The 22,577-nt window shown below is 36.7% G+C and overlaps 2 protein-coding genes across 2 annotated transcripts in view; one reads left to right on the top strand and one right to left on the bottom strand.

The window, feature by feature from the left end:
• Positions 1-4,979: 4,979 nt before the first annotated feature.
• On the bottom strand, positions 4,980-6,052 carry LOC135214175 (actin-binding protein WASF1-like). The gene is made up of 2 exons (XM_064248245.1): positions 6,013-6,052; positions 4,980-5,668 (listed from the first exon to the last, which is right to left on the bottom strand). The coding sequence occupies exons 1-2, from the start codon at positions 6,050-6,052 to the stop codon at positions 4,980-4,982; spliced, it is 729 nt and encodes a 242-aa protein (XP_064104315.1).
• Positions 5,420-22,577, top strand: part of LOC135214384 (glutamate decarboxylase-like) — a 113,152-nt gene continuing 95,994 nt past the window's right edge. The window contains exon 1 of the mRNA XM_064248630.1: positions 5,420-6,174. Within this exon, the coding sequence (XP_064104700.1) occupies positions 6,054-6,174 (121 nt within the window). The 5' untranslated portion in view covers positions 5,420-6,053. The remainder of the gene's footprint in view (positions 6,175-22,577) is intronic.

Genomic DNA, 22,577 nt, shown 5'->3' with positions numbered 1-22,577 from the left:
CCTAACCCTCGACGGAATGTGGAGAATATTCTCTCTCTCTCTCTCTCTCTCTCTCTCTCTCTCTCTCTCTATATATATATATATGATATATATATATATATATATATATATATATATATATATATATATATATATATATATATATATATATATATATATATATATATATATATATATATAGAAAGAGTAAAACCAGCACTTGTTACATAAAACATCCTTTATTTTCTTATGACTACCGGTTTCGGAGTAACTGTCTCCATCATCAGGTCTATAGAAAAACACAGAAAGAAAAAAAAATTAAAAATCACTAAATTACGATCGATCATTAGAATGAAGAAATGTTACACAAAGTTACATTGTATATATAATAAAAAAAAAAGTAATGTACAAGCATAAAAAAGGGAAAGGAAGCACTATTAAAAAAAAAAAAAAAAATAAATACATAAATAAATACCTGCATCATGAAGGCATACAAACATACACACTAAAAATTTAAAAAACACAGCATCTCCGTGGACCTCTCGTTGTTACTGAGGGAAGGTTTCAACTTTAATGTGTAGAGACTTTCTATTATTGCCAGCTCCATGGGGGGGCCACTCGACTAGAGAGAATGGAAAATAATCTAACCTTAGAGGTGATCACTATTTTTCTGCGTGATCCCGTATGGCACTGAATGGTGGTTTTTGCTAACAGCCTGTTTGTCCTAACTGATCTTCCCAAGTGTTCAAGAACCATCGTACGCGTGCTTGGCGCTTTGTTTTCCCCACGTAAATTGCATTACAGCAAATTGCACTCGTATTTATATACAACATGAGACTGTAGTTCTGGGGGTTACGATGTCATTGTACTTGAACAAACCCACCAATAGTATACTTAGGCTGAACACTACCCTAGCATTAACTTGAGGATAAAAATTCTCTTAAAAGTTTTAGTAGTTTATTTTAACAGAAAAACTCTTATTGCCATAGAAAAAACATGGTAAAATACAGTACTGCTTTATTGGCTTTTAAATGGGAACTTTCGGGAACAATAACTTTTCTAGCTGTTTACCAACATATGTATCTATGAAAACATTATTAAAACCGTTTTTTTTTTTTTTGAAGCATTTCTTTTATAAACTGAAATTCTGAATGAAGACTAAAATAATTTGAACAAATGTTAAAGGCACGGTCACAAGTGTACAGACTAAATTGCGTTTATCAACTTATAGGGTGAATAATGAAGAGAATTGAGTTGCGAGTCCTGTAAATGTTGGTTTCCTGTCAACTGATGTTGAAAAAGTGTTATCGCTGTGTTTACTTACGAGCACGTCAAGGAAAGCTAAAGTATTATTGTTTCTCTACTTTCTGAAGTAAATTCAATATTTTGGTGTTTTGAGTTAAAATATTCAAGAAACAGGGGTACATGTCTTCAGATCTAAAAATTAAAAAATGTATCATCTACATAACGTCGGATAGAACAGTGGGTTAAAAGAACTGGGACAATTATCTAACCAAACAACTTCGTGATGAGATAAAAAGGCATTGGCCAAAGTAGGACCGAGAGGGTTTGTTCTTTTAAATAAAGATGAATATTTAAGTAAAATGCAATTTATCCTTGACGACCACACTAAATTGAATTAGTTAAAGACGACATCCTTTTAAAGTTTACTCAATAAGGAGGAAAGTTATTTAACAGGTTCTTAAGAAAGTTGAAGTCTGAGGGCATTCTAGATGAACATACTTATAACGATCTATTTACATCTGGATCTAAACCTGGAGTGCTCTATGGCCTCCCCAAGGTGCACAAGGAAGGTGTCCCACTCAGACCAATCATGTCAGCTATAGGTACTTTCAACTACATTTGTCAAAGTTTCTTGTTCCTATTTTAGCTCCTGTAACATGCAATCAGGTATACAGTTAAAGATCATTTACTTTTTGCCAAAGAAATTTGTGATCTAGAACTAGGTCCATTTGTGTCCTTGTTAGTTTCGATGTTAAATCTTTATTTACTAATATTCCTTAGCAGAAACCATTGATATATGCATCAACAACTTGTTTAATGACTCCAACAGTATCCGTAATTTTAATAAACAACAGTTACACAAACTACTCACATTAGCTGCGTCTGAATGTTATTTTATGTTTAACGCAAATGTATATAAACAAAAGATGGTGTAGCAATGGGAAACCCTCTCGGTCCTACTTTGGCCAATGCCTTTTTATCTCATCACGAAGTTGTTTGGTTAGATAATTGTCCCAGTTCTTTTAAACCACTGTTCTACCGACGTTATGTAGATGATACATTTTTAATTTTTAGATCTGAAGAACATGTACCCCTGTTTCTTGATTATTTTAACTCAAAACACCAAAATATTGAATTTACTTCAGAAGTAGAGAACAATAATACTTTAGCTTTCCTTGACGTGCTCGTAAGTAAACACAGCGATAACACTTTTTCAACATCAGTTGACAGGAAACCAACATTTACAGGACTCGCAACTCAATTCTCTTCATTCATCCCTATAGTTCATAAACGCAATTTAGTCTGTACACTTGTGACCCGTGCCTTTAACATTTGTTCAAATTATTTTAGTCTTCATTCAGAATTTCAGTTTATAAAAGAAATGCTTCAAAAAAAGGTTTTAATAATGCTTTCATAGATACATATGTTGGTAAACAGCTAGAAAAGTTATTGTTCCCGAAAGTTCCCATTTTAAAAGCCAATAAAGCAGTACTGTATTTTACCATGTTTTTCTATGGCAATAAGAGTTTTTCTGTTAAAAAAAATTAAAACTACTAAAACTTTTAAGAGAATTTTATCCTCAAGTTAATGTTAGGGTAGTGTTCAAGCCTAAGTATACTATTGGTGGTTTGTTCAAGTACAAAGACATCGTACCCCCAGAACTACAGTCTCATGTTGTATATAAATACGAGTGCAATTGCTGTAATGCAATTTACGTGGGGGAAAACAAAGCGCCAAGCACGCGTACGATGGTTTGAACACTTGGGAGATCAGTTAGGACAAACAGGCTGTTAGCAAAACCACCATTCAGTGCCATACGGGATCACGCAGAAAATAGTGATCACCCTCAAGGTTAGATTTCATTTTTCCATTCTCTCTAGTCGAGTGGCCCCCATGGAGCTGGCAATAATAGAAAGTCTCTACACATTAAAGTTGAAACCTTCCCTCAGTAACAACGAGAGGTCCACGGAGATGCTGTGTTTTTAAATTTTTAGTGTGTATGTTTGTATGCCTTCATGATGCAGGTATTTATTTATTTAATATTTTTTTTTATAATATTTGCCTTTCCTTTCCCTTTTTTATGCTTTTTGTCATTTGTTTTTTTTACTTTTTTTTTTTATTATATATTCAAATGTAACCTTTGTGTAACATTTCTTCATTCTAATGATCGATCGTAATTTAGTGATTTTTAATTTTTTTTTCTTTCTGTGTGTTTTTTCTATAGACCTGATGATGGAGACAGTTACTCCGAAACCGGTATTTAAATCATAAGAAAATAAAGGATGTTTTATGTACAAGTGCTGGGGTTTTACTCTTCTATATATATATATATATATATATATATATATATATATATATATATATATATATATAAATATTGAATTGAATCCACGGTAGAAAGGTAAGTCAAACAAGGACTTGGAACAAGTACTTTCGTAAAATATACTACGAACAGTACTTGTTCCGTGGATTTAAGGATATTCTCAAGTACGTGTTCCTTCGTGCTACATTGGATTACACTCAAACACACACACACACACACACACACACACACACACACACACACACATATATATATATATATATATATATATATATATATATATATATATAGTATATTATAGCGAATACCACAGGAAAATGATAGGCAAAAATCCAAGCGCTCATTTAATGAAGTCACGTGCATGCATATATATATATATATATATATATATATATATATATATATATATATATATGTATATGTATATATATATATATATATATATATATATATATATATATATATATATATATAACGTTTGTGAGTACTTATGTAACACACAGAGGTGTAAGGAAGTACGTTTCGGTTTCCATGAATGAATCTGGCGAAGCACTGATCAAATATTTACGCATTTGCTACAGTCATTCCCCACGAAATACACATGCACGAACATTCATACAGTCATGTATACACACCTGTTTGCGTATGAATATGAAACCTGACAATTTTCAGAAATGCAAGGTTTTATGTTATATACTGCTGGGTTTATTGCTGGAGGATTGAAGGTATGTTATGCGTACGTACACACAAAGATACATACAGATTTACATACATATGACATTTAAAAGAGGGAAATGTACATTAGAGAACATTTGCGAGCCATTGTCCAGAATCACTCCAAAGTGAGAGAGAGAGAGAGAGAGAAAGAGAGAGAGAGAGAGAGCCTTCGAGGGTGGTTGTGTTTCCATTGATAAATTTAACGAGATTGTGAAGTACTGCATTGTCGTCGTAAGTCCGTGCCTCTGACGCAAGTCATGACGCACCCGTGACGTCGTCGTAGGAGGGGAAGGGGGCTGAGGGGGGAGAAGGAAGAGGGGGAGGGGGACGGGGCTCGCAAAAGTCTTACCTAAACGCCCGTCCCAACGACCTCCCCCTTCCCGTGTGACGTCACTGGACGTCCCGTTTCTACGCATAAGCTTTGTGCAAGGATCGATAGTTTAATATCTCCCCCCTCCGCGCCCCCCTTGTTCGGGAGGGGGGGAGGGAGGGGGGGGCATGAAAGAAGCCAAATTGGACTCTGTCGACGGTAATCCTTAAAGATCAGATTCCCGTGTTCCTCTCCTTCGAAGGATTCTTCCCCCCCTCCCCAAACCCCTTCCCCCAGCCCGAACACGTCCCTATCCCTAATCTGGCCCTATCCCTTCCTTCGTGACTCTCTCTCTCTCTCTCTCTCTCTCTCTCTCTCTCTCTCTTTCGACTCCGAAATCCCTGATCAGGACGTGGCGACAGAAATGGGGGGTTTTTTTCGTAAGGTCGGAGAGCGAGGGGGAGAGATGGGGGCGGGGGGGCCGGCGCTCCCCGCCGTGACATAACAAGCCCTGACCCCGCCCCCTTCCCGGCGATTGGTCGCGACCGCACGAGGGAGCGCCGTCCCCTGAAGGCATCGCCACGGGAGACGAGGGGGAGGGAGGAGGGGGGGGAGGGGGCGGCGGCTATGTGCAGTGCACCAGGGCGCAGCACGAATTGCCCGCCCCCCTAATCGGAGGACCCCTGTCATTGGCGGCTCCCCGTCAGGAGGCTGGGTCGGAAGCCCCGGCCGAAGAGGGAGACGGGCGGCCATTGGTCGGCCTCCCTCCGGCGGCGGGGGGAGGGCGCCCCCCGCATCGGAATTGATTGGGCGGCGAAGATGGACGTTCCGGCAAGCCGAGGGCGGCGTGGAGAGTTGGCGAGACGTCACCCATCCACGCGCGAACGCGGGCGTTCTACGTTCGTTCAGCCGCTGTCGCTTCTCCTGCGAGTGAACGAGAGAGAGAGAAAGGGCGCTGTAAGAGGAAGGCCCTCCCCTCCTCTGCTTTGACCTATTTCCTATTTTATCGTCATCATCTCCTCCTCCTCCTCCTCCTCCTCTTACTCCTCTTACTCCTAGCCCTAGTCCTCCAAAGGACGTCCCACGCGTGTTAGCTGTAACGTTAAGCCCAAGACCACCACGGCGTTCTCCTCCTCTCCCCCCTCCCTGGATTGCACCCGACGCAGAAGAACAGGAGGCTCCGCCAGCTCTCGTCTCCCGTGCCAGGAAGAGAGGACGAAAACAGCAGTAGCAGAAGCAGAAGCAGAAGCAGTCAAGTCGTCCCCTCCACCTCCTCCCCTCCTCCTCCTCACTCCCCCGCGGCCTCAATCCATCGTCGGTGCCGGTCTGTCCCGCGACGACCCACCACCTCCTGCCCCCTCCTCCTCCCTCGATCAGATCCTCCTCCCACGCAAAAGCCGGCAGGACCGCCCCCTTTCGCTCTCCGTCGGACGCCCACCTCCTTGGTCGAATTTAACCCCTGGGAACTTTGCCGGCATCATGGACAATCGCTGTTGCACCGCCATGGCCTCAACCGCTTCCCCCTGCCTCTCTCCTGCACACAGGCCTAAGGATGACGCCGATAGGCCTCCCAGGGATATTGGGACACTCCACTACACAGGTAAAGTCTTCTGAGTGGCCTCTGTTTTTGGGCAAAGCGGGATTTCTCTCTTCTAGTTCTGGGACTTCATTCTGTTCCTTTGTGTGGCTTCTCTGGTCAGCTCCCTTCCACTGTGTACAAAGTCTAAGACTTATCAACTCCCTTTTGTATCCAGCCTCATATTCAAATATGTCCTCCCTAGTGTATCCGGTCCAGTTTCGAGATATTACTCCTCTATGTATCCATTCTAACCCTTCATCTTCCTTCCACTGTGTACAAAATCTAAGATTTATTAACGCCCCTTTGTACCCAGCCTCATTTTAAAATGTGTCCTCCTTTGCGTATCCGGTCAAGTTTCAAGATATCACACCTCTATGTATCCATCCTGACCATAAGACACGAAGTCCTCTTTGTCTCCTGTACAAGGTTTCTAGTCATCTTCCTTCCACTGTGTACAAAGTCTAAGATTTATTAACTCCCCTTTTGTATCCAGCATCATATTCAAATAATGTCCTTCCTTGTTGTCCAGTTCAGCTTCAAGATATCAGACCTTTATGTACCCACCCTAAGACATGTTCTCTGATAATCGACTATATTGGTATACAACGCCTTTGTTCCAATACAACTCGGCTCCTTCTCCAGTGCCCTATGGTATCCAACCTAACACTGAGATATGTTACGTCTTCTATATATTCCAATATAACACTCGGAATCATTAGGAACTATTCTCGCGTTCTCTGTTAAACTTCTGCTTAGGTCATCAGCATCCACGTTATCTGTTCATATGTACACAAACAAATCGTTTCTCAGATCCTCCAGTTAAATGATCTCTTTCTGTTCATCTACTATTTCATTCAGGTCTCTCTTTTTACCCTCCTTCCTCCCACGATTTCATGATTATACTTCTTTTACACCGGTGAATCTTAGGTGAATCTTACCTCATTCTCTTCACATGACCAGAACACCTCAAAGCACACTGATCTAGTCTTTAACATTTATGCCAGTTTTAACCATATCGTCGTATCTCTATATTTCTCATTCTATATGCATCCATTTCTCTAGGTGGCCCATTCACAAAAAGTCCAGCTATTTAAACTTTTTCTACAATTTGTGTTCAGCATCCTCTCTTCACTGCCAGAGATGGCTTAACAACCCTTTCATTTACTTCGATTTTGGTGTTCCTGAGCCTGTATATTTCTCATTCTCTAAACACTCGTAGTATATTCACAAAAATTCCAGTTACTTAAACTTTCTTTTTAAGCATCCACACCTCACTCCCATGAAGGAGGAGTCGGCTCAATAATTCCAAACCTGGCCTCCCTTTACAACCTTCATTGCTTTAACCCTTCCACAGAGTTCTTGAATCCCGCATTGCTTCGAATGTTCGGTGATTCACGAAAGCGAACGCACGAATTGATGACAAATACGCTAGTTACGCCAAGATTGTTAAAGAAAACGAGATTTGCATCACGAACTGAAGATGTGATGCTCACCTGATAATCATTATTATCGGTTGATGATGTAATGGAGGATTTTAAGATAGTTTCTGAAAAGTGAAAGCTTGTCAAACGAAGGGTACGAACGACTTACTCTTGAGATATGATCTGAGTCAGTTTGCGAAATCCTCGACTATAACTTGGGATGTGGCCGTATCAGATCATGTCAACTGAAATATGACAGAGGATATCGCGCGGTTGATGCTTGAGCCAGCGAAAATGCAATTCATTACTGCCTTAATACTATTCTTCTAGTATTTAATACATTTTTATTTATTTATTTATTTATTTATTTTTGATAAGTGGTATCACTTCTTTCTGTATTTCCTTATACTTCCTCTTACTTTTTCGTAATCAACCATATTCTTTGTAAGCTTGAATTTCAAGTCAGTGGCCCCTTTGGTGGGCTCGTTCCATATGAATGGGTTTCATCTTCTGAATAATAATAATAATAATAATAATAATAATAATAATAATAATAATAATAATAATAATAATAATAATAATAATAATAATAATAATAATAATGTTTATTATGAGAAACTAGAAATGTCACGAGATGATAATTTTATGACCTGATTGAAATTCTCTATTAGTATTGAATCGTTTCTTAGAATCCCATGATATTAGGACTTTATTCACAGACTAAAAGTTTCTCAGATGATTCTGCAGTTTCTATTTATATAACCTAAATTGTTTACATAAGCCCTCAAGTTTATGTTATAATACTGTAACTTCATGTTATAAAGATATAACTCCATCTGGAGAACTGTCACTTTATATGAGAAATGCGTAACTTAATCTTATTAAATTTTAATTTCTTACATAACTAAATTTACCTTACAGAACTGCATCTTGATATGAAAAAAACTTATCCTCAAAAGAATAACTTCTTATCATACGACTGAATTCTACCACTTAAAAAAGCAAATTTATTTTGTAAAACTAATTCTACCTCGAAATCGGAAACTTTTTGTTAAATAACTTTTATCTGGAAATCCTGTTGGTAAATCTTACAAAAGGATAACTTTACTTCATAAAACTACTACTTCACCCCAAAACTGTGACTTTACTTTATAAAATTACAAGAATATTCCATTCCCTTTGCTTGACTTTGAACTAATCTAACCTAACCCAACTTAACCTAACCTAACCTAACCTAGGGGCATGGCCCAAAAGAAAACTGGTGCTGGTACAACTATAGCTGGTTCACTTAAGGTAGATTCTTGGGTGAGCCCTATACCTGCTAGAGAGGTTTGTTTGGCGGCCGCTGATTGGCTGGAACCTGCCGACCTCCCGGTATACCAGCCAATCAGCGCCCGCCAAACAAACGTCTCGTAAGCATAGGGCTCATCCAAGAATCTACCTTAAGTGAACCAGCTGACCGGAACACCACAATAGGTTCTGATCTAGTCTTGAATATTTATGCTGTTATGAAACGCCAACTTCATCTGATATAGGAACTTCTGTATTTGAATCGTAACTTTAACTAATGATGGTCACACATATATTCATTTATCGTCTTCTTTTAGCCTCCTACTGTTCTCAAAACATAGTTGCCAAGTAGTCAATATCTTTAATATCTTGCAACATTTTTCGCAAAACTCCGCTTAAACTGAGGTGACTTTGGGAACGTTTAATCTTGGCAATTATTTAACACGAGCAAAATAATACCAGAAACGTTAGTTTAGCAGACGCGTATTATTAGAATATTACTTACCGCGGGCAAACCTTGGTACCAAGGTGCAAAAACGGTACCATTTAATTATATAAAGTTGCAGTTGCTTACGACAAGTGTACCGTTTCTTGTGCTGACACTGCAGGGTATTAACAGAAGCGTATTATTAGAATAACAGTTGCCGCGGGCAATGTTTGGTACCAAGGTGCAAAAACGGTACCATTTAATAAGATTAAAGTTGCATCGTTACGATAAGTGTACCGTTGCTTGTGCTGATGTTGCCGTTTATTGAATTTGGTGTCACTTTTATAAGGTACACTTTCTACCCTTTAAAGCAGTTACTGCTCTGGGAGATGAGACTACAGTTTAGAAGCTGCGTTAATAAGCCTACATATTAAAAGATAAAACGCCAATTTACATTTTGCTCAGAAAAAACAACAACAGTACACTTACTACACTTTTCCAGAAAAATTGTCAGTTCATTTAAATAAAGATTCCATCACAATCTCTTAAGATCCAGGTATTCAATAAAACAACAGTACACTTTTCCAGAAAAATTGCCAGTTCATTTGGATCATTCCATCACAATCTCTTAAGATACAGGTACTCAATAAAACAACAGTACACTTTTCCAGAAAAATTGCCAGTTCATTTGGATCATTCCATCACAATCTCTTTAGATCCACGTACTCAATAAACAACAGTACACTTTTCCAGAAAAATTGCCAGTTCATTTAAATAAAGATTCAATCACAATCTCTTGAGATCCAGGTATTCAATAAAACAACAGTACACTTTTCCAGATAAACTGCCAGTTCATTTAAATAAAGATTCCATCACAATCTCTTAAGATCCAGGTACAGTTTTATCAGATCAAGTTTATGTTATCTGGAAACGGTTAGTTTTCAAGACTTAGTTACGGCTAATCTTTAGAGAAATTAGTATCTAAAGGAAAATTATTGATATTTCCACAGACATTCTTAAGACGATCTCTAGACAGAAAACAGGTGAACGCATGGAAGGAAAAGCTAGTTATATAAATAAAAAAAGCTCTGGTTTAATCGAAATTAATTTGCCGTAAAAAAGATAAGTCATATTTATTTTTTTAATCTATATGCCCTTTTCATCATAACGGAGGTTGACGCGGTTATGGGTTGGGGTTGGAGGTGGGGGAATGGGGTTGGCAAGGGTTTCAGAACGTATCCTTTCTGCTTGCATCAAGCATTTTAGGATGAAGCTATTGGTCACACACGCCATGCCCTACGGGTGTTGAAGTGCAAAATATAAGCAAAGTTAACTTTTATTTTTCTTATCCAATACGTCAAGTACTGGCCCCAGGGATTTTTGAGGATGTTTAAAGGCAAAATGGAAGTCAATTTTTCAGTTTTGTTTATTAAATAGGTCACGTGATTGACCGGATATCCTTTGAATCCCCATAGAAAGAGAGGCGTTTCATTTTTCGGTTATGAAGACTTGTCAATTCGACGTCCATTTCCACTGACTTGCGATTGAAAACCAGATGGATGAACGGGTGGATGAATGGACACATGGATGATATTACTGGCTGCATCCAAGGCAATGCAACAAAGAAATAGGGATCATTTTTAATCGTTGGATGAATCATGGGTGGATGAGCGGATGACATCTATGGCTACGTCCAAAGACGATGCAAAATAGAAATAGGGACCTTTCTACTTGCTGGATGAACGGGTGGATGAATGGCTAGATGGTTGATATTATTGGCTGCATCCATGGCACTGCAACAAAGATCTATTTTTACTCGTTGGATGAAATGATGGGTGAACGGGTGAATGGCTACCTGGGTTACCGCCTCGTTGCCGACCTGATTATGGTAACCCGGGTTCGTTTCCCGCTACCGGACACCATAATTTCTTTGTATTTCTTGCACATGGAACTCAAGGCTTTGTAGCGACATGCGGGTAAAAAAAAAAAAAAAAAAAAAGCGAAGCAGTAGAAAAGTTATGAGGGCATTGTGGTTACTACAATTACAAATGAATCTGGTAAAAGGTGACCAGTAGATTTATTATATATATATATATATATATATATATATATATATATATATACATATATATATATAAATATATGATGATTGCTACTAATTGTAGTTTTATATGTTATGAATACCCAATGTAAATATTGGAAATAAAGAATTATTATTATTATTATTATTATTACTCTCTCTCTCTCTCTCTCTCACTCTCTCTCTCTCTCTCTCTCTCTATATATATGATATATATATATATATATATATATATATATAATATATATATATATATATATATATATATATATATATATATATATATAGAGAGAGAGAGAGAGAGAGAGAGAGAGAGAGAGAGAGAGAGAGAGAGAGAGGGGGAGAGAGAGGGTGATAAGAGTAATAATATAATAATAATAATAATAATAATATAATAATAATAATTCTTTATTTCCAATATTTACATTGGGTATTCATAACATATAAAACTACAATTAGTAGAATCATTATACAAATAGCTAAAATATTTGTTATTTTAGGCATACAAAAGTTTGTTTAAGAATCAACAAATCGACTAAAACTTCAGTAATTAATAAAATTCATCAATAATAAAAGAATATAATAAAATTGGAAAGTATTTACTTAAAATATAATGTTTAAAATTCTTCTTCTTGAATATTAAAATACATTGTCATAGACCACATAAGTTGTGTTAAACACAAGTCATGTACAAATAGTATTAAAACAACACAAAGTAAAACAATTAAGCATACTAGATTATAAAGGAGTAAGGATATCTTCATTTGTAAATAAAAGCCATCTTATCCATAAGTATTATCTAAAACTAATTCCAATATCTATAAAAGTACAGTAGTGCCTTCAAAAGCCCTTTTAATATGACAATTAAGCATAACGTTCAATAAAACTTACACTAATCGGAACCATTTAAAATTAGTTTCTTTTTAGTGTATATTAAAAGCAGCGAGAGAGGATTTTTGTTTAATTGTGCCAAGTACCTTATTGTATAATACTAAACTGGTTCAGGGAGCCTATCTTTGTTTTCGCCCTTTCTACATACTACAGATTTTCTTGCTGTCGAGTAGAAACGCCATTAACTGTGTGTATTGTTGGAAAATTATATAACCATTCAGGAGTTATTTTTCGTGTTGTTTTAAATACCAGATTACAGACATCTATGGTGTATTTGTCTTTTATCTTTAACCATTCTAATTTTTTGAGGTAAGGGGATATGTGGTCATATTTTGTTACATTACCAACAGCCACTCGGGCGGCAAAGTTTTGAAGTTTTTGAACCCCTTTCATTTGTGCAGAGCCAGTTACCCCCCAAATTCTTAAACAGTAGTTGATTATACTCATAGCCAGCGACTGAACAACTATTTTACCCGTAGAAGAATCAAATGAATCTTTTACTCTATTTAAATAAATTAAAGTACCCATCACTTTCTTATAAATTTCATCTATATGCGTTTCAAACGTCATATATCTGCCAAAATAAACCCTATATTTTTTACAGCTTTCATGGGTTTAATCATATTTCCATTAAATTCAATTTGCACACTGTCTCCAATTTCTGATATATATATTCGGGAACCTATTAAAATGAATTGTGTTTTTTTTTTCTCATTAAAAGCAAACCATTAGTTAAGAAGTAGTATTTGGCCTTCTTTAGTATGTATTCTGCCCTATGAATTAGTTCGTCTATTTCATTTACATTTCCTTCAATTAAGATCTGGGTGTCGTCGGCGCATTGAATGACGAAACAGCCGGGTAGTGATTTTACCAGATCATTGACATATATTACAAAGAGTATTGGGCCAAGAATAGAGCCCTGGGGTACACCAAACTCTAAAATTTTTTGGGAAGACAAAGTTCGGCCCATTCTAACTGACTGGGATCTGTTATGTAGGTAATTCATAAACCAGAGTGGATCTATACTCAGTGATGTACATTTATCAAATAATATATTATGATTCACGCTGTCGAAGGCTTTTGAGAGGTCAAGTAAAAGGAGTAGTGAAACTTTTTTTTATTATCCATGTTATTATAAATCTTATCTGATATTTTTAATTGAGCCGTTTCAGTTGATAATTTTGGTCTGAAGCCGTGCAGACTTTGTGAGATTAGACCATTTGTCTCTAGAAAATCAGTTAATTGAATAGCAATTATTTTTTCCAGAACTTTTGACAATATCGGTAGCAAAGATATAGGACGATGATTATCACCACTTAAAAACAGGAATTACGTGGGGATTTTTCCATAACTCCGGATACTGTTTAGTGGCTATGGATGTGTTAATTATAACTGTAAGGCAAAATGCAATAATGTATAACCCATCCCTAATGAAACGCAAGCTAATCCCGTCAGATCCAAAGGCATTTGTGTTTTTCAGATTTATTGTAATGAAAATGACAGTATACAATCAACATGAGTAGGCTTAAAACTATCTAACTCTCTAACTGGAATATTACGTACTGTTTCAGTAGAGATATTACATTTCCTAATTTCCTCTTGGGTTTTTTCGAAGGTTTTTTTTTCCCGACCTCAGCGAAAAAATCATTGAATTTTTCAGCCTTAGAGTGTACATCAGTTACTGCTGGCAATGGCGTAGAGCTCCTATCTGTTTGTTGTCCATTAAATAGCATATTTTTTGTTATTTTCCAAGTAGCAGAAACATTGCCTTTAGCTTTCTGATATTCGCTTTTGTAACACTGCTTATTACGGCTTCCAGGTAACTTTGAATTGACTCTCTTCTTCAGGTCTTTATGTTTTTCTCTCAGAGAGACGTTAAAAGTTTGATTTTTTAACTCACTTTTCAGTCTGTCTCTTTTGTTCATGTCCCGCTTTATTTCATCTGTTAGGCCCCGTCCACACGGCCGAGCTTTGCTCGACGAACTTTGTTCGATGTCGATAGACGCATCCTACAATAACAGAAGGAAACTTGCGATATTGGATCGAGATCCACTTGTCTTCTACACCCTCACATTTTTCGATCGTTAAATTCATTTCTGTGACTTTCAAATAGTTTCTGACAAATATGCATACCTCTCCACCCCGACCTTGATCCAGACGGTAGACATTATACAGGGGAATATTTATAAATGCGTCTCTTATATTAGTGTATAACCATGTTTCGCTAACACATAGAATATCAATGTTTTGTTCGTTTAACATAAGTTCTATTTCAAGTTTATGACTCAACAAGGATTGGGCATTAATATGGACTACCGTTAACATATCACTGAATCTAGGAGAAGTCTTCCTGTCGGCACCATCTTCCTGGCCAAGATCCTAGTAGTTGGGGTTTTGTTCACATAATCTACTTTTGTGACCAAATTCATATCATACGTTACATCTTAGTTTATGATCAAATCTGCAGTTCGATTGTTGGTGATTAAATTCGCCGCAGTTATAGCAGCCATATCTATTACCTCTAACATTAAGATGATTACTATAGTTGCCAATCTTGTTATTTCTATAAGTATAGCCTAAGCCATTACTATCATTATTATATCTAGAACACGTTTGAGGATTGGCATGTCCCACTCGGGAGAGGTTCTCGTTCCTAAAGTATTTGTTTTATTTTGTTGGGCCCTTGTTATATTTCTTCCCCTTTTCACTCGATTTACCAAAAATTCTGTACTTACATCTTCCATAGTATTAGGTATGAGAATTTTATTGTTAAAACTACCTAAATTTGATTTGACAGCTTTCCAGTTGGAACAAAGTTATCTAAGAGGAAATACAGAGGAAATAGCATCTAACACTCTAATGGCATCTACTCTAATAAGTAAATCATAGCATTTATCATTATGGGCATAGTAACAGTTAATATCTAGGTCGCCAGTTCCTAGCTTGAAGAATCTTTGTGTTTTAATCAGCGTAACTCCATTATTATTACACCATTCTTCAATTTTAGTATTATAATCGGTTATTCTTGCAGGTAAATTATTTGTTTTCATTGATGGTACAAGCTTACAGACCTTGACCTCTATTTCTTGATTTTTCTCTTTGAGTTCAGCAATAACAGTGCCCAGATTGTCGATAATTCCCTCCACTGTAATATCCTCGATGAGTAGATCTTGAGTTCCACAATAAATAACGCATTCGTTAGGTGAATGTTCCAGCTTATCCATTACCCAAGATTTTAGTAGGTCCATATTTCCTTAAGGTAGGGTTCTTACCATGACATTATCTTGAAGGTCGCTAGACTTAACTTCCTTTAGACAAGAATCGCCAATAAGTAATAAATTTTCCCCACTCAATGGAGGAGTGATGGCATCAGAGGGACGTGATCCGTATTTATTTTGAAGGCTTTCTTGTAGATGTCTGATTTTTTCTTCAGCAAGGAATAATTTAGCTTGTAGTTCTCCTATTATTCTCTCCTTATCGGCTAAAGAGTTATTTATAACATAGAAATTGTCTTTTGTCTCTCTGACAAAAGTTTCAAACCTTTGATATAACTGTGCCGGGTTTGATATCTGTAATTCACGGTCTCTTTCTTGGCTGGGAGCAGCCGATGAATGATTCTCTCCAATATTTTTATAATGCTCCATTAATTTATCAATTAAGGCATCTTTATTCGTCCAAATACTTCTTAGTCCTAGTTGACTACAATGCTTTTGTAGTTTGCTTTTTGTGTATCTGGCAAGAGTTTGCCGTGAAGGACTGTTCAGTGACGATAAAAGAGGATTGCCTCTCTCTCTCTCTCTCTCTCTCTCTCTCTGCTTCCTCTCCTCATTTCTTCTCCTACTTCATTAGCAATGTCTGGATACATATTTGAATTTATTTATTTATTTACTTTTTTTGTAAGATGAATACTATAATAGCTACAGTATTTTAAGCTATCAAGAAACGATGTTCAATATTCGAGAGACGTGAAACATCACCTTTTTAGAATCTTGACGTCATAAGGTGTTGACTGCGCATGCGCGGCAAAGGAAAAATTTGTGCAGGAGTCTCTTACACTCAGATTTAACAGTTTTGAAGTGCTATATTAACTATGTTCACATTAGGTGTAAGTAAACACTATACAACTATCATTCATCACTACATTCAAATGAAAGAATTAAGCACTATTCTATGCCGGCCACCACTATAACCACGAAAAATATCCTGTTACCGAGGACCCCTTCACACCGTGACTCCAGAGACAAGATGGCAGGGAGAGAGAGAGAGAGAGAGAGAGAGAGAGAGAGAGAGAGAGAGAATGGTTGAAGAGACCACGCATTTTTATTTTGAAACACTTGACTGCAATTAATCAAACAAGGCGTGATCCGACTTCCAGCATACTCAGAGCACGTGCTAAAATATACAGTCAAATAGTGCGTTGTTTCACCAACGGAAAATAAAATAAATACGCTATATTTCATTAGAAATAATGATTCTGTACTGTTTAACATGCACATTATTTTTTTCACATATTCATGCTAATCACTAAATACAAAAAATATATCCTAAAATTCCTGTATCTTTTTCAGACCTTTTCAGGCTTTTTCATAGACCTTTCCTACACCCTCCCACCAACAACAACAAAGAAGTTTGTAGGCTTACTCCCCGAGTAAGAGCCTAATTCTAACCTTGTGGAAGCGTTTGTGCGTGTATGTGCATATGTGTTTGTGTCGCACGCGCGCGCGTGTGAGCGTGCATAAGAGGGGAGAGGAAACTTAGTCACCAATAAGCTGACACAATACGGTATAAATCAATGCCACCCCCCCCCCCCTCTCTCTCTCTCTCTCTCTTCTCTCTCTCTCTCCAGCGAGACGAATTCCTATATACCCAAATATTAAGGGGCCTCTCTCTCGCTCTCTCTCTCTCTCCATCTCCTTTCTCTCTCTCTCTTCTCCCCTCTCTCTCAGCGAGACGAATTCCTATATACCCAAATATTAAGGGACCTGACGGTGATATATTCTCTCTCTCTCTCTCTCTCTCTCTCTCTCTCTCTCTCTCTTAGGATAGTGTATAAGGAATACGCTTGTAAACAGATGTAATGTGTACTATTTTCTGCGTAAAATTACGTATCTGATGTGATTCACGAAAATAAAATGTATATATATATATATGTATATATATAAATATTATATATATATATTACTATATATATTTACACACACACACACACACACATAGAGAGAGAGAGAGAGAGAGAGAGAGAGAGAGAGAGAACGAGAGAGAGGAGAGAGAGAGAGACAACATATTTATACTAATATATTATGAATTCCGACCAGAAACAATAGTGGAACCGGTTGACTGTTTTTAATTTTAATCTTTCGTCATTAGAGAGAGAGAGAGAGAGAGAGAGAGAGAGAGAGAGAGAGAGAGAGAGCTTATTATAACACCTGTGAGAGGGAGGGTTCGGGGTTGGGTGGGGGAACTGTCCCCGTGACGTCATGTGACGTGTGTCGATGACATCAATGGAGAGAAAACAATTCGTTAAGGAAATTCTCAAAAGGCAAAAGACAATGAGAGGAATAAAAGTAATTTATTTTATTTATATTCACATACAAAAAGTTTTTTTTTTAAGTTTTTTCTAATTCGAAGTGAAAAGTAAAGTCCTAAAAATATTGTTTTAAAATTAAAACTCAATTTATATTCGTGACCAAAATTTTTTTTTGTTTTTAATTTCGACCGAAAAAGTGAAAAATCGTGAATTTTATTTTTTATTTTTTCCCCATTTTATTCGCATACAAAAACCTTTAAGAGATGGTGTGTATGTTTGTGTGTGTGTTTTTTTCCCTAGATTCGAAGGGAAAATTAAAGAACTCTTAAAAAAATATTTTTTTTAATATTTTAGAAAAGAAATGCAAAGAAAAAATAGAAAAAAAATGATGTGTAGAATTACAAGGAAAATTTATACATACATACCTATATGTACATATTACATATATATACATATATTATATATAAATATATATTATAGATAACTCATATATATATTAAATATCTATATATATATATATCATTATATTATTATATAATATATATAATATTATATAAAGTAATATATGTATATGTATATACATAGATGTATGTATGTATTTAACTGTAGTGAGATTGAAATATTACGCAGCTTACATCTCTTTTACCATTATCAAATCAGGATCCGGAGCTACGCCAAATAATGATAGCTACGCGTAATTAGAACATCTCTCTCTCTCTCTTTCTCGATCAGCTGTGTTTGAAAATAATTTTTTGTCAACATCGGAATCAGGTCGGCGCTTACGTGACTTAGAATCTGCTGTATCATCAACATTATTATCTCTTGGTATTTCAGGAACCTTGTTTACCAACACTACCGCCTCACCATCTTCCCTTGGCGAAGATGTGATTTGAGTTGAGATTACAATGCATTTTTACATCTTCAGGAAGCTCATATAATATCTCACCGTCTTCACATTGAATACTCTTACACTTCCTGTCTCTATGTTGCTTGATTCTTAATGGCGAATAGGCCTAACCTTCGTAGTCTCATAGCATATGTTGCTTGATACTTGGTGAAGACTAGGCCTATCCTTCAACGTCTCATAGCCTATGTTACTTGCTACTTAATTAAGACTAGGCCTATCATATATTATAGAATAAGGGTTTTAATCCGGTATGTTTCCACCTTTGCAGAAATGTTTAGTACTATGGTAGATTCACATCAGGGTTGCCGCGAAGTCCGCACATCATCGAGAAACTAGCTCCGCACCGGGAGTTGTAGTGTTAATTGCCAAGCAATGTTATTTTACTACACTAACTAGACTAAATAGTCACCCTGCTTATATTATATTAACCGTATCTTTACCAGTATATGAGTTGGGTTAACTAAGTAGACCTTTTTAGAGTTAGAGTTTCCCCTTTCCGAAATTCAGTTGCTTCATATCTTCTGAAACATTACGTAACTTTAATGATGGTCAAATTTAGAATCCACGGTCCAGATATAACAGATCAGCCAGACAGCTCCCCAATTTTAAGCCTCTTCTGCGTGGTAGTGAGAACCATTAAGACCGTAGGTCTAACACACCGTCAAGAGACCTTTATATGTTTATTCTTTTTTTTTAGAAGAGAATGTTTTTGAAAATATGATCTTTCAAGTGTCAAAAGAATGTAAATAAAACAACATTTGCCTTTTGAAAATATTTGATCAAGTTACCGAAATTCAGTTGCTTCATATCTTCTGAAACATTACGTAACTTTAATGATAGTCAAATTTAGAATCGAACGAGACACGCGGACAGTGTTCAGCCTTGAAGCTGATTTATTACATTCGATATAGATATATATATATATCTATATCGAATGTAATAAATCAGCTTCAAGGCTGAACACTGTCCGCGTGTCTCGTTCGATTCTAAATTTGACTATCATTAAAGTTACGTAATGTATATATATTATATATATATATATATATATATATATATATCTATATATATATATATATATATATATTATGGGACTATTCTTAATTACCATATCTTTAATGGTATTGTTATAAGAGAACACTACATTAACATTAAACGATTTAAATATTGATTTTATGGTTTCAAATCCACGAAAATAAGGTAAGCTAAGTACATTTTTAGGCATTTCTTTTTCATTAATAGCAACATTATAAAACTTTTTGTGAGCTTTTTGATAACATAAATCAATTAAATGAGGTGGGTAGCAGAGATCGTTTCCTATCTTTTTTATGTATTCTATTTCTTGGTCCAGATATTGTGGACTCGTGATACGTAAAGCGCATAGGAACATAGAAGAAAAAATTTAAATTTTAATATTAAGATGGTGGGCCAGAATAAAAATGTACATTTGTTAAATTATTTGTGGGTTTTCTATAATACTGAATTTGCATTGGAAAGATTCTCTATGTATTAATACATCTAGAAAAGGGATGACATTGTTATTTTCAATTTCAACAGTGAATTTTATGGGTGGCACTAAATTATTCAATTTAGACAGTAAATCATTTACATCAATACCACCAGGTAAGACTACTAAGATATCATCGACATATCGGTACCATTTTAAGGGGATAAGTGTGATACTCGGGAGGTGTTGTCTCTCAAAAAATTCCATATATAAGTTTGATGGTAATATTCTGCATTAAAAATAAATCTGCAATCACAAATACATAACTTAATTAAGGAAATTATGTGACTAACGGACATAGGCAATTCATGCAGTACAAGTTCATTACTTAAATATTCTAGCACAGAGTCAATAGGGACTTTTGTAAACAAAGAACATACATCAAAACTGACAAAAATATCGCTAGGGTTTAGTACAATGTTATTTAATTTTTTCACAAGATCAAGAGAATTCCGGATTGTGAATTAGATACAGTTTCCTATATATATATATATATATATATATATATATATATATACATATATATAATATATCTATAATATATATCATATATATATACATATTAAATATATATATATATCTATATATATATATATATATATATTATATATATATATATATAAATCTAAATAGAAGTACAAAGGAAATAAGATACTTGGACCTAAAGAATGAATGCATTGTAAGACACGTTTGGGTTACGTTATCTGCTGTTGTCAAAATCGGTTCTTGACAATCGTATGATCGTACCTATCTGATATTGACGCATGAACACTCGAGACTAGTGAAAATGGTTCATTTTTCAAAAATATTGGTATTTTCAGAAAATATTATATAATTTCAATCATTTTTATAAATGGAAAAAAGTTTTAAAAGCATAAATATATATGCGGACCTACAGCGCCGCATACACGAGGAGTGCAGTCCGCAGCTCTACATTCAATGACTCCTCCTCGAATCTTTGGCAACACTGATTCACATCAACCTTGCATGTCACATGTGATGTCTAGGCCCGTCCTTTACGACGCTCCTGATTGGCTGTTGATAAGGCAATCACAGGGCTGGAAGCTCTCAGTCTCTTTCAAGAGTTCACATAGGCAGGATGTATGTTCCACCCTCCTGAGGGATGCTTTTGAAAAAGGTATCCCTCAGGAGCGGTGGAACATAGATCCTACCCATGTGAACTCTCGAGAGAGACTGAGATTCCAGTCCTGTGATTGGCTTATCAATAGCCAATCAGGAGCGTCGTCAGGGACTGGCCTAGACATCAAATGCACGGTTGATGTGAATCTGCCATAGCCCGTTGAGGATGACCGTAACAAAAAGAAAAAAAAAAGATGCAAATATCATAAAGAGAATGCCTCCCCAAGAAACGTTGGTCCTAGAGAACTCTTGGAGGAACCACCATCTAGGAAAAGTCCAAAAAGAGGTTATTGCAAGACACACGAGGAGTAAAAATCAGAACAAAGGGGAATCACCATCTAGGAAAAGTCCAAAACAAGCTATTGCAAGAAACAAGAGGACTAAAGGACTTAGAATCGGAACAAAGACGAGGACTGCTACGCAGCAGCACTCTAGACCGAGCGAGAAGGTCGTCCATACCTCCTTTGGCTATCTTGTAAGTATACAATCTCAGCTGCAGATACGCAGCAGCACTCTAGACCGAGCGAGAAGGTCGTCCATACCTCCTTTGGCTATCTTGTAAGTAAACAATCTCTGCTGCAGACGTATATCGCTCCCAAATCAGTCTTCCTTTGAGAGATGATGCGGCTTTTTCGAGTCGATTCTCATCACGACATATTGAGGCAAAGCGACTCTACCGACCGATCTCAGATTTAGGGAGGGAGGGGGAAAGGACCACTTCTCCCACACCCTCCCTCCCTTCCTACCCCTCCACAAGGGGGTGGGTAGACGGCCGGATTATTGACGGGTAGGAATATAAAATGGGGAAATCGGGAGTTCGAGTGATAAAAAAAAAAAAAGTCAAGTCGACCCCACACACGCATACACCGATATTGACGGAATTTCAATTACAGTTTAGGACCGCGAGGGGGAGATGGGGTGAAGAAGGGACGCGGAGGAGGAGGAGGAGTAGGAGGAGGAGGAGGAGGAGGAGGAGGAGGAGGAGGTGAAATACGTTCGGCTCGTGGTGGGTTGAAACCACGACCGTTCCGCTGTGTTTGTTTGTTTGTTTTTTTCGTTTGGGATTGTTTATTTGCAACATACTTGTGTCCTCTCTCTCTCTCTCTCTCTCTCTCTCTCTCTCTCTCTCTCTCTCCGAAATAATGACGGTAAATATTTATTGTTATTATCATTTATAACATAAGGAGACAGCGCAAAGAAAAATAAAAAAAAAATAACAGAAGACAGACACTATACG

This window comes from Macrobrachium nipponense, chromosome 45 (assembly GCF_015104395.2).
Source record: "Macrobrachium nipponense isolate FS-2020 chromosome 45, ASM1510439v2, whole genome shotgun sequence".
Classification (NCBI taxonomy): domain Eukaryota; kingdom Metazoa; phylum Arthropoda; class Malacostraca; order Decapoda; family Palaemonidae; genus Macrobrachium; species Macrobrachium nipponense.
This window is presented reverse-complemented; position numbering and strand designations above follow the sequence as displayed.